This window comes from Notechis scutatus, chromosome 1 (assembly GCF_049901735.1).
Source record: "Notechis scutatus isolate UNSWTSFEM ecotype Mainland chromosome 1, rNotScu1.2, whole genome shotgun sequence".
In the NCBI taxonomy this organism is placed as follows: Eukaryota; Metazoa; Chordata; class Lepidosauria; order Squamata; family Elapidae; genus Notechis; species Notechis scutatus.
The window spans coordinates 275,574,087-275,593,091 of record NC_142009.1 but is presented as its reverse complement, the minus strand read 5'-3'; the positions used below and the strand labels follow the sequence as shown (position 1 = coordinate 275,593,091).

General features: G+C 36.4%; 1 protein-coding gene across 1 annotated transcript in view; it reads right to left on the bottom strand.

The window, feature by feature from the left end:
- Positions 1–1,430: 1,430 nt before the first annotated feature.
- The window catches only part of VPS39 (VPS39 subunit of HOPS complex), a 34,043-nt gene continuing 16,468 nt past the window's right edge, over positions 1,431–19,005 (bottom strand). Inside the window, exons 14-25 of the mRNA XM_026671032.2 lie at positions 17,431–17,572; positions 16,125–16,211; positions 15,213–15,286; positions 14,075–14,173; positions 13,714–13,831; positions 13,278–13,406; positions 12,413–12,515; positions 11,642–11,687; positions 9,423–9,572; positions 8,798–8,932; positions 8,517–8,608; positions 1,431–3,371 (exon numbers count right to left, since the gene is read on the bottom strand). Of these exons, the coding sequence (XP_026526817.1) occupies positions 3,296–3,371; positions 8,517–8,608; positions 8,798–8,932; positions 9,423–9,572; positions 11,642–11,687; positions 12,413–12,515; positions 13,278–13,406; positions 13,714–13,831; positions 14,075–14,173; positions 15,213–15,286; positions 16,125–16,211; positions 17,431–17,572 (1,251 nt within the window). The 3' untranslated portion in view covers positions 1,431–3,295. The remainder of the gene's footprint in view (positions 3,372–8,516; positions 8,609–8,797; positions 8,933–9,422; positions 9,573–11,641; positions 11,688–12,412; positions 12,516–13,277; positions 13,407–13,713; positions 13,832–14,074; positions 14,174–15,212; positions 15,287–16,124; positions 16,212–17,430; positions 17,573–19,005) is intronic.

The window sequence follows — 19,005 nt, the reverse complement described above, 5'->3', positions numbered from 1 at the left end:
AGTCTTAAGTCACCTATTTCAATACAATCATAACTTCAAATGGTTACTAAATGAATCATCATAATCTGAAGACTTGTCAGTTTAGGGAAGTGATTGGGAAACATAAATCAGCTGGTGTTTTTTTTTAACACAATTGTAAATAGAAACTGAGATGCTTCTCATATTCCAAAGGGAAGGAGGGGAAACCTGAAAGAAAATAAAGTGATCCTAAAGCAAAATGATTAATAAAATGAGATCTCGTTTTTCAAGTGAAGAAAAGCCCCCACTTGCTCACTTTATTACAGGGTGTGAATAGACCGGGTCCAATATGTATATCCTAGTAGTTTCACAGTGGCTCATTGATTTTACTTTCTACATATGTCCAGTCTCTAAAATCAGAGCCTGGTTTTCATTTTTTAAATATTATATATAAAACACAATGTCAGTACAGTGAGAAATGATGTATTTACTATATTTATGCACATTAAATGCTCTGAACATGAAAACAGAAATCATAGTATTTTTCCTGAAGAACTCAGCCCATTTCTCTGTGAATTATCAAATCCACTAGATCAGGGATGTTAAACTCATGTCGTCATGGCAGCATCACGTGACATATCCGGACTTTTCCCCCCTTTGCTAAACTGGGTGGGGGAGTGGCCAGCATGTGACGCATCTGGCCCGTGGGCCGCGAGTTTGACACCCCTACACTTGATCAATAGGCTGCCTAGAATGCTATTTTCTTCCTCTCTTCTATATTATGATAAAATGGTTTAGAAATATAAAGGGAATGTTTCTTTAAGGATTTATTTTCAAGATCAACAGCATCTTTTTAAAAAGATAATAAAACCATGCTTAAAAATATAGATAATACAAACTAAATAGCTACCCTTATCTGGGTTCAGAATGAGGTCTGGTTAATAATTGGAAAGGAGAGCTTTTGTGTATGTCTATCTGTATAACAATATTCAGTTTGCTAAAGGTTACAATAACAATATATACAATATATATTGTATAACAATATTCAGTTTGCTAAAGGGCTATAAATTAGACTGAGCAGGTGAAAACCATCCCAAAAGGCAACAGCTGCAAATCACTTCTGTATTCATCTAGAGAACAAAGGCCAGGCATTTCAATGACGCTATCAGGAGTTGAGATCAAATTGAACAAAACTTTATTTACAAGTTAAACTGAGCTTCATAAATGAAGGCAAAATTAAACTGAACTTCATAAATGAAAGCAAATAAAGTTAAACTGAACTTCATAAACTTGTACAGCAGTTTCAGATTTGAAAAGAGACGAGAGAGAGAGGGAGGGAGAGATTCCTGAACAGAACTTTTTAGAACTTCACTATCAGCACAATACTTATTTCACGCTAAACTCTTGGACAGTACTTATGCCCACCACTGATTTCAAAAGGAAATACAGGGAAAAACAGATGGCAGTGCCAATTTCTCAAAATGTTATATTTTATTGCTTTAAAGGAGCCTGCTGTACAATTAGTGAGTCACATATTTTTATACAACAGGCAATAAAAACACAAGCAGCATCTCCTCCAACAATACAGGAAGCTGAACCAAGGCACATAAAAACTTTGCTGTGAAGGAAAAGCTAAATACTTACCAGAAGCTTCAGGGGCTCCCTACTTTCTTGGGAGCAAACACATTTTAAAGTGTTTCAGAATGGTCAGCAAAGCTCATAATTGGTTTTGCAATAATTGTCCTTTGTCCGTTACATATTTCATTTAATCTCTGAGGAAAATTATCTGCCCTACTTTATAAAGGTTTTTGAATATAAATGAGCAAAATCCAATCGCTTCGTATTTCTTCCATGTGAAGAAGAGAATTACTTCGTTCCACACATACACCCATTGAAATGGTACTTAATTTTACAAATGAATGAATCATAAAACCTGCAGCAATATGCAATTAACTGAAGAAAGAGATATACTCTCTGGAATATACTCCACTGGAAATATAATAAAGGTTATCAGGAAAACAATTACAAAATACCAAGCTGTTTTTGAAGTGTATTATGTTCTAAATTTCTCCTTGTTCATTTCTAACTATAACAAGCATATATTATAACTGAAATTCAAACACAAAAAGAAAACCTTAACCAACTTTTCTTGGGCCATCTTTACATTTTAGGCCAGCTCAGTAAATGAATCATGTGCCTCAATTGCATTATCAAATTTACAAAATACAATAAAGTAAAACAACACCAAACTAAGTTGAAGTAATTCCTCATTTAGCTCCCAGGTTTATTTTTATGTGAATACTCACATCCTTATCCCCTTTACAACAAAGATTTAAATTCCAGTATGTAACAGTAAGCAGTTTCTTCCAACATAAAAAAGTGACTTAGGTACATCAAGCAACCAAAGAGCACCAATTTGAACAGGTGTAAGAAACTCAAAATACTAACATTAAATAAGCCTCTGCTCTACCAGAAGGAGGAAGTGCACAAAAGGCTTAAATATTTCATTACAATGTTGTTTTTAAACAAAGATCAGATGTTCCAGCAATATGAAAACATGCCCTCTTAAAAATCTCAAAAGACCACTTTTTTCTCTTTTCTGTAAAAGTGCAAGTGCTAGTTTTCCTTCAAAAACTGTTGCCGTTTTCATTACGCTCATAATGTTAGTGACAAAACACAGTGCAAATAGTAAGCCCATTTGTATTTTCAAAAAAATTAAACTAAAAATACCAATTCTGATCATATTGTATGAGATTAGTTCCTTTGGAACTATTACTGCTGATAATCTCTTCAGATACAAAGTTTTCTTATCAGTACCTACTTATTTCCAATATCAGAAGGAAAGAAAATCTAAGTACAGCCTTTTTGGTAGTACCTGCCTCCAAATAGCTGATGAAAGTAGATTTTAATACAACACTGATAAAATAAAAGATTTTTTTCTCACCTTGGATCTGAATGAGGACTTGTACCCAAAATGCTATTTGCTCTTGTCATTAATATTCAGCATCAGTTTTCCTTTACTAGGAATTCTTATAAATCTGGAGTGTAACAGCAACCCATTACATATTTAATTTGCATTCTTCCTCAAACTGAAGTAGTATGAGGTAAACCTGCCGCTAAGTGTATCTAACAATAGTTTAAACCTGTTTTTTTGTTGTTGTTCAGTCCACACTGGACAAATTAGAAATCATCCAGTGAAGCAATGGAGGGCTCAAGCTGTTTGCAAGCAACATGCCTCAGAAGTTTCTTTAGAGAAATCAAACTGCTTAACAAATGTTCTTTCTCTTTCCATATGAACATCATGGCCACCTAGTTCATGTAATGCGTGGCAATGCTTTCAGGTATCCATTGAACCAACATCTTTGGAGCAGAAATAATGCACAACAACTGCATTAGGAAACCGGGCAAAGGCACTATAAGCAGAATAGAAAACAGTGTATCAGTTTAAATATAGTATTTTATGCTAATTATTTCTGGTGCTCCTTATAAAGCACACTAATTTGTCTTGCTAATTTTACATATGTATGACAGATACCTCTTCCATAAATCAACCTTCTTTTCCAAAGGTATATCTGCAATAATATCTCTTTTTGTTGAAAATGTTAATGCCTTACTCCAGTGTCTTTGTCCCTTTATGTACAATAGTGCTTTCCTTCTTTTGTTGCAAATAACAACAGCTTTACTTTTTTAATTACAAAGCTATTTGGAAGAAAGATTGGATCCCAGACAAATACTGCCAACTTCATAAAACTATGCACGAAGTAGGAAACTACTCTATAATGTTGTGAAGCAGGACTCTATAAGATAATATGGAAGGACATAAAAGTGATTTCTAAGGGTGGACAATCAGATTACAAAACTTAGCATAAGATGAAAATTGAGTTCAAGACATAGAAGGAAGGCAAAACCTTACCATGTATAAACAGCCTAATAATAAAGAATATGGTGATGAAACTAGTCCTTTTTGAAAGTAAAAATGTTATATAATAATGGCCTAAACAGGTTGCAGCATCTGGCTGATCCTATCTGGGCTCCAAAGCTAATCAAGGTTTGTTAATATTTTGACAGAAGACCATCAGAGAATCCTGTGCTACAGGCTAGACTGTGAAGTTGAAAAAACACCCCAGAAAGCACCAGCAAACCAGCTCGGTAGTGTTTCTCCAAAATTTCTATCTGAACATGTCCAGGAATTACGAGAAGTTTAGATTGATCTGAAGGAACCTTTAGCTTTTACCATAGAACATCACAACATGTGGGGCTAAACAAAGAATGTAAACTAGGTGTACTGCTTATGAAGGAACAGATTCATACAAGAACATTTTAACCCAGTAGGCTACACGTATTTTCTTGGATTGAGTATCATATGTGACTCGGCTGTAAATTTGAACATATTTGAAGCATGTTTCTGATATAAAGTAAGAAATAGAAATTTGCAAGCATCTTGCAAAAAAATCATTTCAATAAAATATATTTCAAAATTAAAGGATCAACATCATTTAAAAAGGATATAAAATCTAATGTCAAGTCCTTCACTTGACTGACATCTTTCATATATGACTGAATTTAAAAGGCTTATATCCAGTATCACTTCCAAATAAGAAAGACTGCCATTTTACAAGATCAGTTACAAAACTACACTGCTCAAAAAAATAAAGGGAACACAAAAATAAGACATCCTAGATCTGAATGAAATATTCTTATTAAATACTTTGTTCATTACATAGTTGAATGTGCTGACAACAAAATCACACAAAAATTATCAATGGAGGACTTCCGGTTTGTCGGCTTCGCGAGCGGCAGGGATTCGCGAAGCTGCGCGATCCCTGCTGCGCTAGCCGCTTTTGGGGCTCCGATCCGGACGGGTGCGGAGCTAGGCTGCCCTGCAGGGGCAGCTGAAGGTAGGGGGATCCGGAGAAGGGTTTGGGGGTGTTGCAGACCCCCTCCCCGGCCGGCAGAACCCCCTTTTCCCAGGACGGTGCAGCGGCGGTCCGTAATGGCCGCCACAAAGAAGCTGGCAGCCGGGTAAGAATGCGCAGGAGGAAGTGGAGAAAGTTTTTGAAAGGAGAAAGTTTTTCTTGGTTCCTAGGACTCTAAGACATATTTAACAAAATTCCTGAAAAGTATGACTTTCTGAATGATACCTTCTAGAAGAGGAAAAAAGCGGCAGTTTGATGGTGCTGAAAGGAAAGCTTACCCTCTTTTCCTACGGAATAAATAAGTGAATATTAAGAAACCTATTTTTTTAGGTGAAAACTGGCTTTAAGCGATGAGTGGGAAGAGAGAGGACTAAAAAAAAAATATTTGTATGCTAAGATTGTTGGAGGAGATGCCTTAAGGATTTGAAGACTAAAATATATTGCAATAAGACTTTAAGAAACAGATTTGGACTTTCTTTGTCTCTGATTGATACTACCCCAGAAGGAGAAAGTGAGAACTCTGCCTTGGTTTGGACTGATTGATAACTTTGGGACTGTTTTATTTTTTCTTTGGAATATTTTGGTTGTTGTAAGAAGAAAGAAGGGGAAAAGAAAAGAAAAGATTTATAATGGCTCCTTCTATTGAGGAACTGAGAAAAGATTATGAACAAGCAAAAAAAAATGGTAAAGCTGGTTTGAAAGAAGCCTTCCTTTTTTTAGAAATGGCGCTTATTAACTATCAACAAACATTACAACAGATGAAAACAGCAGAAGAAGAAGAAGGAAAGGAAGCCATTTTTAATAAATCTCAGAAATCGACCAAGAAAGAAGTAAGAGGGAAAGGAAGAGAAACTAAGGACTTAAGATTTAAAAAACACTTAAGAAAGGGAAAAATAAGGTGCAAAATCAATATAATGATAGTAAACAAAAGGGAAAAGGAGCACGACAGAGAAGGGAAGCCAGTAAGGCAGAGGCTAGAAGAAGGGGGGGTAGAAAGGTTTGTTGGGAGAAGAAAGGAAGGGAAAAGGTGGAGAAAAGCTACAAAGTTTTGAAATTAAATGGGAAAAAAGGAATCTTTTTTAGGGATAAAGGATAAAGTATAATTTCTTCAAAAGATTTTGCAAGGTACATAAGATGATATTGTAGTATTGTATTAGAAATAGAAGAAATGTTTAATAATGATTGGTTTTAGAATTTAATAATATGAGGGGAGGTTCAGAATATTGAGTTTTAATTAAAGAGTTTAATAAGATTATGGCATTGATGTTATTATAAAATTTCTATTATAGTATTTGTTTTTAATATTCAGATCTATTGTTTAACTATGTATTTAATTATTCTGGATGTACTATTTAGATAGAATGTACCAAGCAAAATCGGATTGGGTATTGGGTGCTATTTTAAAGGTTTATTTGATTAATTTAGGGGGGAGATAGAAAGGCATCATACTCTGATTAGTGATTTCAGGAGAAACTTTTTTTAAAAAAAAAGGAACGAGACAAAGGGACAATAAAGAATGGACAAAAGATACAAATATAATGACTCAAATTAAGATGATTAATTAAGATAGAATTAAGAAGAGTGAAATATGTGGAGAAGTTAATATAGAAGAGTTAGAACGGTAAATAAAATAAGTAATGATAGGTAAGATGAGCATGAATATAATTGAAGTCCATGAAGAGAGAGATACCTGGGTCCAAGTTGCTTTCCAAAAAGATCTTTTTTATGTTTTGTGTGTTGTGTGTATATGGTTTTTTTTGAGGGAGAATTAATAAAACCTTGCAGAAATATAGAATGAGAATAATGGTAACTAAGTCAGAAAGAAAAAGATGAAATAATAATAATGAAATGGAATAAGAGTAAAGAGAAGTAAAGAGAAATTGGATAAGAGGTTTTTGTATGTTTATATGGAAATGGTTTAAAATAGAATTATAGTTTGTCTGACTTGTTAAATTTATAATGGAAAAAGGTTTAAACATGTAATGGATAATGATGATTTGTGTGTTTTGAAAAAATTAATAAAACTTGTTTAAAAAAAAAATTATCAATGGAAATCAAATTTAGCAACCCATGGAGGTCTGGATTTGGAGTTACACTCAAAATTAAAGTGGAAAAAAACACTACAGGCTGATCCAACTTTGATATAATGTCCTTAAACAAGTCAAAATGAGGCTCAGTAGTGTGTGTGGCCTCCACATGCCTGTCTGCCCTCCCTACAACACCTGGGCATGCTCCTGATGAGGTGGCAGATGGTCTCCTGAGGGATCTCCTCCCACACCTAGACTAAAGCATTCCCCAACTCCTGGACAATCTGTGGTGCAATGTGGCGTTGGTGGATGGAGCGAGACATGATGTCCCAGATGTGCTCAATTGGATTCAGCTCTGGGGAATGGGCGGGCCAGTCCATAGCATCAATGCCTTCGTCTTGCAGGAACTGCTGACACACTCCAGCCACATGAGGTCAAGCATTGTCGTGCATTAGGAGGAACCCAGGGCCAACCGCACCAGCATATGGTCTCACAAGGGGTCTGAGGATCTCATCTCGGTACCTAATGGCAGTCAGGCTACCTCTGACGGGCACATGGAGGACTGTGCAGCCCCCTAAAGAAATGCCACCCCACACCATTACTGACCCACTACCAAACCGGTCATGCTGGAGGATGTTGCAGGCAGCAGAACGTTCTCCACGGCATCTCCAGACCCTGTCATGTCTGTCACATGTGCTCAGTGTGAACCTGCTTTCATCTGTGAAGAGCACAGGGTTCCAGTGGCGAATTTGCCAATCTTGGTGTTCTCTGGCAAATGCCAAACGTCCTGCACAGTGTTGGGCTGTAAGCACAATCCCCACTTGTGGACGTTGGGCCATCATACCACCCTCATGGAGTCTGTTTCTGACCATTTGAGCAGCCACATGCACATTTGTGGCCCGCTGGAGGTCATTTTGCAGGGCTCTGGCAGTGTTCCTCCTGTCCTTCCTTGCACAAAGGTGGAGGTAGCGGTCCTGATGCTGGGTTGTTGCCCTCCTACTGCCTCCTCCACATCTCCTGATATACTGGCCTGTCTCCTGGTAGCACCTCCATGCTCTGGACACTACGTTGACAGACACAGCAAACCTTCTTGCCACAGCTCGCATTGATGTGCCATCCTGGATGAGCTGCACTATCTGAGCCACTTGTGTGGGTTGCAGACTCCGTCTCATGCTACCACTAGAGTGAAAGCACCGCCAGCATTCAAAAATGACCAAACCATCAGCCAGATAGCATAGGAACTGAGAAGTGGTCTGTGGTCACCACCTGCAGAACCACTCCTTTATTGGGGGATGTCTTGCTAACTGCCTATGCTTTCCACCTCTTGTCTATTCCATTTGCACAACAGCATGTGAAATTGATCGTCAATCAGTGTTGCTACCTAAGTGGACAGTTTGATTTCACAGAAGTGTGATTGACTTGGAGTTACATTGTGTTCTTTAAGTGTTCCCTTTATTTTTTTGAGCAGTGTATATATAAGGAAAGCAATCTCACTGCATTCACTGAAATTTCCATAAAAGCAACCAAAGAAAGACTATGCTGTCAGAACTAGACAATCTGCAAAAACAGATTGGGCAGCAATTTCTTCTAGTTTCCTAATAGTAATTTTACATACCTATTTCCAATCTTCTTTTTACACACACCACAAACTTTTTCTTCTGTGATTATACATTTCACTTGCTGATGTAAAATCCGTTCTTCCTGCACCTTTGGCAAAATAAGAATAATTTTAAAAAAGAATAATTCCTTCAAAATCATTTGAGGAAAAAAAAACAATTATGGTCCTTTCACTAGTGTGGGGATATGGGATCTCTGGAATAACACTCATGTTATCCTGTTCCATGTTTTAACTTTCTTTCTGATATCATTGATAAGGAAAAAAAATCTGACACATACCCGTAAGAATTCAGCATGGAGAAGCTTTTTAAGTATCTGATTGAATCGCTTCTTTTGGGCATTTTCTTCAAGGACTTTTTCCAAGAATATTCGGATCTCACTAATTTGAGTATTGGCTGGAAGGAGATTTATTGCCTAGAAATACAATAAAAAGATAATGGAAGAAGAAATTACATCAATTGAAGTTCTTCCAAAATCACGCAGATGCTTAAATTACCCAACTAGGTAACAACACCAATGCATTGATTATATTATTTAGTTGAGTAATAAAACATATGCAAGCAAATAACCAAGCTCAGAGGGCTCTAAAGACTGTGCCAATGAACAAACAAACAAATAAAAATATGGTTCCAATTTTCTAACAATATACTTGCATTTTATTTTACACTAATACTAAGCATGTCCATGAACATAGGAGAAATCTCCAGTCACAATTTATAAGCCCATAAATTGGAGATAATAGAATGAACGTTACAATGTTTCCATAAACTCCTTCACTCTCCTTGTGAGAGTGCTTGTACAGTAGGTGGAGAGTAAGCATTTTGACTAGAACAGCATTCTTTTTATCTGGTACTACAATCTAAAATGCTTCCCATCTAAAAAAGCAAAATTAAGAAAACCTTACTTTAGTAGTGTCCAATTTGCTGTGATGAAGTTCCAGAACCTGCAATGCAGCTTGAAGATTGGCTTGTGGCTCTAAGAGTTCCATCTTGATTGGTCCCAAGCAATGAACACTAGGTGGTGAAAGATACATTCGGAGCAGAGACAAGTATACCTGTTTCACACAGAACAAACCATTGTGTTTTTCAAAAAATACCCTCCAAAATAACTTGCTGTAAGTAAGTCTTTCTCCAACAGAGGGAAACTTATTCTGCCGTGTTTCTCCAACAATACAGCCTCCCCCAATAGGAAGTCCAAGCATGTTTTATAGGCATAAAATCAAATTAAGCCCCTCCCCCCCAAATTAAGGCCTATATTAAACATGCAAAATGGGAGGAATGGCGGGGGGGCTTGCCGTTAGGAAGTACTTTTATTGCATACCCGGATATAGTGTTGCCTGCGTTGACTTCGGCGTTGGTGGGGCACTTCATATCAGGAGACCTTCCGCCACCGTTGCTTTCCCTTCTCCCCGTGCTGCCGTGGCGTTTAGAGCGGTGGCCCCTTCGGGTTCGGGTTAGAGGGACTTGGGAAGGAAGCCAAGCTCGGGTCGGCCCGGCTCTTTCGCTTGGCAGTCAGGCACGCACCCGTGGCTCACTTTCCCGGCTCTGTCCAGCCTGCACAGCTCTGGCGCAACCCTGGTGGGATGAGCGGAGGGCCCGGCGGGGAGACACTCGCTGCCTTGGCGAGAGCTCCACCGCCGGGCAGGAGGGTCCACCTGTCAGCTGTGCTGGGTGCCCCAGGCGAAGCTCTTCGCGCTCTGCCCGATGCCAGGCAGGGATGGCGGCTGGGCGCTTCTCCCAGAGTGGGCTGATCCTGCGCTGCGGCCCCGGGAGTTTTGCCTCCCCACGTGGGGTTGGGCTGCCCTCTCGGGCAGGGGAGGCTTTGTTGTACTGGTAGTAGGGTGTCATTTTTAAAAGAATTGGCTTTGCCTTCGAAGGCGAAGGGAAGGCGGCGACAGGAGTGCCTGAAGCCGAATGTCTCCGCCGGGCTCTGGTTGCAGGGAGGAGCCCTGGCTGGCCGCGCGTGGCTGCGCCAAACGCCATGGCATTGCTCTAAACGCCGCGGCAGCACAGGGAGAAGGGAAAGCAACAGTGGCGGAAGGTCTCCCGATACGAAGTGCCCCACCAACGCTGAAGTCAACATCCAAGCTGTCACTGCCCGAGGATGCAAGGGGGGGGGGGAATTAAGTCACCTCCGAAAAGATGGCCTAGCCGTTTTTTCGGGGGTCAAAAAAAAAAAAAAAGGCCTGGCTTTATTTTGTGAGAAACACGGTAGCTATAATTCTATACAATTGTATAAAAAAGTGGAGCTACAGAGAATGGGGTGAAAATATGATTTTAGGTAACAGCAGGTAACCCATCCTCGTGAACTGCTGATAATAGTTCTGAAAATAAACAAATAAATATATCTATCCCAAACTACTCCAGGATGAAAAATAAAAGATTGACACTTTCAGCCTCCACTTTGGGGCTGTAAAATGGATGCTAACTGGTTCCAGATAGCCATAAGCACTCTTAGCTTAAAGTGTATGAAACCAATGGTTTAATTCAGTAGACTAAGATAGTTCTGCCAGAACAGAACTGAGGAAGAAAATGACTTCTGGCCTAATATTCTACATGGAACTACTTATGAAGAATGTTAATGTGGAACACAGTTGCTAGGAACTTACAGAGATAGTTTGGGATATAACATTGATCTTATAAACTACACTGGCTTCTAGACCTTAAATACCAATATAAAAAGCAACTAACCAAATAATAACAATATACTATTATGTTCTTTATAGCATTTAAGCAACTTTTTAATCCAATGCAAAATTATATTCTTTGATTTGCCAAATTAAGCATTCCTCTATTTCATTATTTTAATCTAAATATTGCATAATGGTTTTTCAAATGTGAGTTCAGTCTCAATCTGCAAATTTGTTATGACAAAATCACATGTCAATAGATAAATATATCATGGAAAAGTAGTTGGATCTACTATAATTAGTACTGCAGGGAGGACAATGGTTTAAATATTCATTCTCATTTTAATCTTACTTCCTCCACATCCCCATGCTACCTATTTATTATTTTTAATAGCATTTATCTATTATCTGCATGTAATTATGTAGTAAATGTCAAAGTGTGTTTAATAAACACAGGGCATTAACTTTATGATGTTGAAAAACGAGTTACTCACATCTTTACTGCCATCTTTGTTTCGGTCATAGTGTTTATGACAGTAACTGAAAACAACAAGAAATTCAGAGAAAAATCAGAACAGAAACTTAGCATATTATAAACTACATATTTTGATTTTTAATCAATCAGTTGATAGCAAATGACAAAGATATTCAAACAGACTTCTCATTTGGCAAAAACACTGGACAAGTCTAATTACTCTGGAGAAAACAAGAGTTATTGGAGAATATTTAATTTTATAAAATTAGCGATTTGATAAATTCTGCTGAGTGCATTTTACTGAAGATTTACTTATAAGTACCAACATGATTTCAAAAGAAACAAGTTCAAAATCTCTTAAATATTATAGATATTTCTCACAACTGACTCTTTTTAAAGAGTCAAAAATTCTGACTCTTCAGAAATTTTGGACAATGAAGATTTTAACTTGAATCTGCCTATATTTCTTTCTTGCTTGGAATCCCCTTCAAATCTGTGTCAACAAAAATGGATAGCAAAACCATATAGGCCAGCTATACTTCTTTGAAACTGTATGCAAATTGTAATCTTTCTAGACTGTTAGAGTAAACTGCAAAGATTACCAAAACATTCTTGTTCATTATAGTGACACTGAAACTATTATTATGCACTATGGTTACATAACCTTTAAATTTAGTTTTGCAACAACAACAAAGCAGAGAAGCTATGTAGTTGAAAATCAAATGGTCTAATAAGAGGTGCCAATAAATTGATGGTTATCAGTTTCAAGGATTACAAAGCATGCTCATACTTTTCAGCTATCTTGGTGTCCTTCAGGATGTGAACGTATATAAATAGAGCTTGCTCGTGATTTCCCATCCGTCCCAAGAGCAATGCACGTTCTTCTAGGAGACCTGAGGGCAGGAGAAAAGTAGCACTCAGTGGCAATGAAATTTATAAAGCTGTCTATAAGAATATGTATAGTAGTGAAGAAGAAAGAAGGAAAGAACCAATGGAGGAGGTTGGAATAAAATATGCATTGCTGTTTAAATTATGGGACTATGCAAATCATTCAAAAGAGAAACTCTGCAAAGCACCACTCTTCAAATCTTTAAAAACTACCCTGTCTTTTTCTAGGCTTATATAAGTTCAGGAATGACTCTTGACTAAATCAAAATATTTAATTACAATCATAGATCAGAAAACTATTGATTATTTTTGCCAACATGTCTAGTTGCATTTTCCATATTTATTTAAATCGACTTATATTGCTGCCCATCTCACAAATCTAACTCTGGGTGGCTAACACATGATTAAAGAATGTAATATAAATGATAGCTAACTAGCTAGCTAGCCAGACAATTCTATGCTTTTAACTATTTTAGATGTTAATTCCAACACACAAATTCTATTGTACACCAATGTGATTCCCCATAGAGCCGTTTTTCATATATGGTTCTTAATCAAAGATTGCAGGGTTTTTTTATTGTCAATCTGCAGACTAAAGCCTATGTTATAGAATTGTTATAGAGCTATAAAAGCTGTTATAGAACAGCTCTTAAATAACAGGCTGATACAGACATATGTGGGAATCCTCTTAGTTAAATCCCCCAAAAAAATAAAATCTTAGAAATACTGTAAATGTTGCACAGAATGGGTGACTGACTACTTCATACCATCAAAGGGAAAGTCACTGATGAGTTGCTCAGCATTGTAATAACTGGAACTCTCGAGAAAGGAAAGAAGTTTTTTTCGGTACTCTCCAAGCTCCCCCTCTTCCTCTCCAGCTGGCACTGGTGTTTCATCTGTCAGAAAAGAATTTTATATGTGACTAAATATGTCTTACTGCTGTTCTTTATGTTTGGCCTTCTGTAATATTCTACTAAAAATGCACATAAGCGTTTTTTCTTTCTTGACTGTAAATGATCAATATATATTTCTTTAAGTCTTCTATATTTCTTTAAGTCTTCTAAAAATGTTCTCTTACTTAAGTGAGCAACCAAACAGTGCTACCCATACACTCCAGAATCACTGGGGCTCCCCTCTGCAACAATCCCAACTCTACTCTTGCTTCTGGTTATGCATAATAGTATAAATCACAGGTGAAAATACCTGGAGGGAAAGAAGTGAGATATTCCTTCATTAGGCCTTGCACTTTCTCACAGTAGAGCTGAATCAGACAATTGTGAAACTCTGAACCAGACTCGTTCCAGATATCAATTACATGCTCCTGGGAATATATGTACATATACAGAATATAACAGTTAATGCTACATATCTCTAGAATGTTGTAATATTTCAAAATGTGATCATGGGAATTTAAAATGACTATGTATCTCCTTATTTATCTATTAGAAACTATTTTTTAATTTTAAAATGATGGTTAAAATTACTTCTTTGCAAATAATTTAGACAGTATGAGAAATAAAGCATGAGATTTTAAAAAGTATATTATTACAATTTTTGTTCTTACCAAGTAAGGAATAGCGAGGTTTTTAAAATTCTCTAACAAGAAGTTCAAAATTCTTTTTCGTGGGAGGGCTTCTATCTCAGGAAGATCTTCTGTAAATATCTGCCAAACAAAAATGGTTGAATTTCCAAAGCTGATATTTGCCTACTTACTCTGATTTTATTAAAGTTCAAATAACAAGACCACTGTATATTGGGATGCTACATTAGCTTACCCCAACCCTGAAAGTTCATTGGGTGACTCTGGGGTGGTCACCATCTTTCAACTCAACCTGCCTCACAAGACTATTGAGTTAGGCAAAAACTGGAAAGAGGGAATGTTATTTAAGCCACTTTGATCTCCTAGAAGCTGAAGTAGTAACAAATAAAAGAAATATGCAATACTCTCTGATCAAATATCTACAATTAACTATTTCTCCTTCTCAAAGACTAATTAATATATTTCCAATCAATCCATCATTTTCGTTGTATTTCGTATGATTTGCTATTATGGAGCTGATGAAGCTTATTTATCTTAGGGCCTTAATATAGAGTCTGAAGGTAACAGTATATCCACCATCACGTTTTTAGCTCTGTCAAGTTCTTTGCCCAAATTGCTTTAATAAAGAATTTTAATAAAAAGGAATGGGAAATTAGCATATTGGAACACAAAGCATTTGTTTCAAGCAAAATCCATCTTGTCCCCAAATTCCAAGCGACCTTTCTACTTAAAAAAGTCTTGAGACTTTTTATATAGTTTTTAGTTTCTTTGTATTGTCAATATTGTAATCCAAACTTAGTGTCATATATAGAAAAGCAGGATATTCTATTAAAACCTGAGCTTAATTCTGCAAATGCTCTGAATGAGGTCAGACAATTAGATGCTACATAGTTGAAACTGTACTGCCTACCAAACAGATGCTTCATTCTTTTTGGATGGATTACAATATAATTTATAATTTATCTTATTGTTGTTCAAAGTAGTCCCCATGTGGAGTATATAGTCATAATAATTAAAAGTAACTCTTAACCTATTTAATAGCTTTAGGAATATTAGTCAAACTGGCAGCAACCTGTCTAAGACTATTTGCTTTACTATCCCAAAGGTCAGTGAAGTGAACCCTTCCTCCTCTCTGTTTTTAAATGTATCCAAGTGTACTTACTTTTAATCCATCTTCAGGAAAATCCCTAAGTACCCAAGCCGAATAGGAAAATATTAAATTCAAGTTCTCTGTTCCTACAATATAAAACAAAGGCGTCAAATTAAAGAACTACAAAGGTAACACAATGACAGGATAAGGTGCAACTGACGAGACACATCTTTTTCAATACACCTTTGTTTAAAGAGGGAGGGAGGGAGAGAACATACACAGACACCATCAAGGTTGTTAACTTCAGAGAACGATCAAGGAAGCAAGATTCACAGATACTTCCTTTCATTAGTTTCAATATCAAAATTTAGCTGTTATCTTGAAAATTGAGAAAGGAACTATCCAGCCCTCCTCTATTAGCAAGTTCATCAAGACTCTTTGAAACTTGAAGCCTTTTCTTTGCCAATATATTTGCATGATAGAGAAGGTGAGTTTCTAGGGCCCTGAGAGATGGCATTGCTCAACTGGAAAAACCCAGAGCATACAAACTCTGCCAGATCCAAGAGTTCTAAATACCTCCCCGCACTCCTGATTTTTGGGTCACAGCTTTCTTACTGCTACACATACCATGATTATTACCATAATTTCTGGAGATCCTATTAAAAACTCCAGCCAGACATACTTTTGTGGGGTCCTTGGTATTTCTGAGCTTGATGTTTGGTGCTTGGTGGACATTTTTTAGGAAAATGTTCACTTGCACTGAGAAAAAAAGCTATTAACCGATTTTCATGTAAACATTATCTTCTCAGTCTAATTTCTTATTTTATAATGTGAACTTATATATTGTTATGATGGGAATAATCCCAATCATTACATTTTTGTTTGTTTACTTTTGTGATAACTATTAACCATTTTTCTTGATATATGAAATAATACAATATACCACAACACCAATTGCAAAGAAAGTAAATCAACTTCACTCACCCAAATGTTGTAAATACTGTACAGTTTTTTCATGGCCCTTCAAAGGAGAATTAGCTTTCTTGGACTGATCCACTAGCACCTGCAAGGCTTCAGCAAAATAGAACTCAATTTCATTATCTTTTAAGTTAAACCGTAGGATTGTGCAAAACTATTTGGAGGATTATTCTGTGAAGTATCCTTCCAAACTTGCTGTTCAAAGCAAGTTATGGTGTGGAATCCTTTTCAAGGTTCAGCATAGTTGCTTTGAGGGCCATCAAAATCTTCAGAAGATGCAAAGCAGAGCCTCTCCCACTATCTATCAATGGAGACTGTGTGGAAAGAGTTCACAGTTTTAAATTTCTAGGAACTCATATTTCTGACAACCTTACTTGGTCAGTACACACTATGGCCACTGCAAAGAAGGCCCAACAGTGCCTGTACTTTCTGAGGCTGCTGAAAAAGAGTGGTCTGGGTGAGAAGTTACTGGTTACTTTTTACCGTTCTACCATCGAGAGCATTTTGGCATACTGTGTAGCGGTGTGGTATGCTGGATGCTCTGTAGTTGATAAGAAGATGCTCCAGAGAGTTATAAACATAGCACAAAAAATCATTGGTTGCTCTCTTTTTTCTTTGGAAGAGATTGCGAAGACCAGACTCCTCTCTAGAGCACTAAAAATCTCCACAGACCATTCTCATCCTGGACATTCATATTTTGAACTCTTACCATCAGGGAGGCGTTATAGGTGTCTTAAAATGAGGACTAACAGACTGAGAAACAGTTTCTTTTCCAAGGCAATAATTGTCTTGAATCAAAAAATGCATATGTGATTTAGCCCTATGTATATAATGGCATTTTTAAACTATCAAACTTACTATATGTTTTAAATAGGTCTTAGACTAGGTTTTTAATTATTATTTTAATTATTTTAATTTTTAAATACTCTCTAGTGTGATTGTGATGTGCTGTTTGGGACACTGTGCTGGAGTAGCTTTCAAATTTCATTGTATTTGTAGAATGCAATGACAATAAAGGTATTCTATTCTATTCTATTTTATCTACAACGTCTGAACATAAATATGCATGCCAGATATCAGTTTCACTCTGGTGACAAATCTGACAATATTATAAACTATGTAGCCCAGTCTGAACATCACCCTGCAATCTCTAATTCCCCGCCCCATTAAAAAAAAACTGATCTCACTTTCTAGTTCACTCCATGCAAAATTTGCTCATATATTATACTACCAAAAACGAATAGCTTAAAGTGATATGGAAGTGATATGGAAGCGAACCTTTTGGTTCCTTCTTTCCTCTCTCAGTACTTACCCTTTTCATGGAGACCTTTCTTCTCATATAGTATGATTAATTCACTGTATTTGTGAGCTTTCTTGAGCACATGTTCACTTTCCTCAATATGGCAATGATTGTTCTCCAGTCTCAGTAATGGTGCCACTAAGGCTACATTTGTCTGTAATAAGAAGCAATTTAATGGAATCAGAAACAAATTCACATAAGCAAAATGAAACGTGAATTAAAGAAATTAGATAATGAAACATTTTGCAAGTAATGAGATTATGTTATTAATAAAAATTGGAGACAATCTACCCTTCTCCCTTATAAACATTCTATTGTACACAGTTTCACTAACATTAAGGTACTATCATAAACCTACAATATCCTCTTGCCTATTAATTAATGAACAGTAAAAGTTTCAAGGCATATATAGTTATTTTCACTAGGAATGAAGACAGTTGTAATATAAAGACATAACATGCTCTTCAACAAATCATCTTGACTTCACAACTGAAACTAATGAGGCCTTCTAGGGGAAAAATGGCAAACTAAAGACCCTTCTGCTAAAAGTAATAGATTGGCTTTTACTAATTACTCTCCAGACAAGGAGATGACATGAGATTATCCACAAGTGCTCCGTACAGATGTTCCCTCTGAAGACGCTGCAAGATAACAGTCTCTAGAGCCATTAGAACTCTGGGAGATGAGGGAATTGATATCTTGCTCAACCAATGGTCAGCCCCTTTAAGAACAGGAATACTTCTTTTTTAATAACTTTTGGAAAATGCTTATTAGCTGTTTTTTGGCTACAAGGAACCTTTGTATTAACAGGTTTCAAAGCAATGGAAGAGTTTCCTTCAATCCTTAGCAAAAAAAAGTTTTAAATATGAGTTTCAGGAGTTAAAAACATTTTTGGAATAAACAGCAACTTTGAATTTGGAGAGTTACCAATTAATTAAAGGTAGATGAATTTAAAATAAAATTTTGGAATTAATTGTAAGAATCTTTCCTGTGGAAAAATACTTTTGTTTTGAATTCTTCAAAAAATGATGGGATTTTAAAGTTTAGAAACTAGAGCAAACTGAAAGAAAAATTAAGATTATATTTAAAGAACACCTAAATTTAACTTAATATACACAATACAACACAATAATACATTTGACATTTTTTAACAACAGACTCAGAATTTAATTTTAAAGAGTGTCTACCTCTAAAGATAGACTGTTTAAAAGACATTATGGAAGAGGGACAAGTTTTACCCTTCAAGATTAAGACTGATCTAAAAATGAATTTTAAAATGACAAGCTATAAAACTGTTATGGAAAAAGATGCTATATTGGACATACAAAAGAGCCCAGCTGACTTAACAATTAAAATGATATACAAATAACAAACCACAAAACAAATCTGGATAGTCTTTGTATATTAGATTTACAATTGGTTTGTTAATACTTTGAAGAATTTTATGAAAAGGGACAAAAAAATGAAAAGAAATTAAGTTTTTAGGACATAATTTGAAGAGGTTAAAGAAACTGTTAAAACTACAAGGGAGGGATATGAAGTTGGTTTATTTGATCAAGTTTAAAATATGTTGTTAACTTTGGTAAT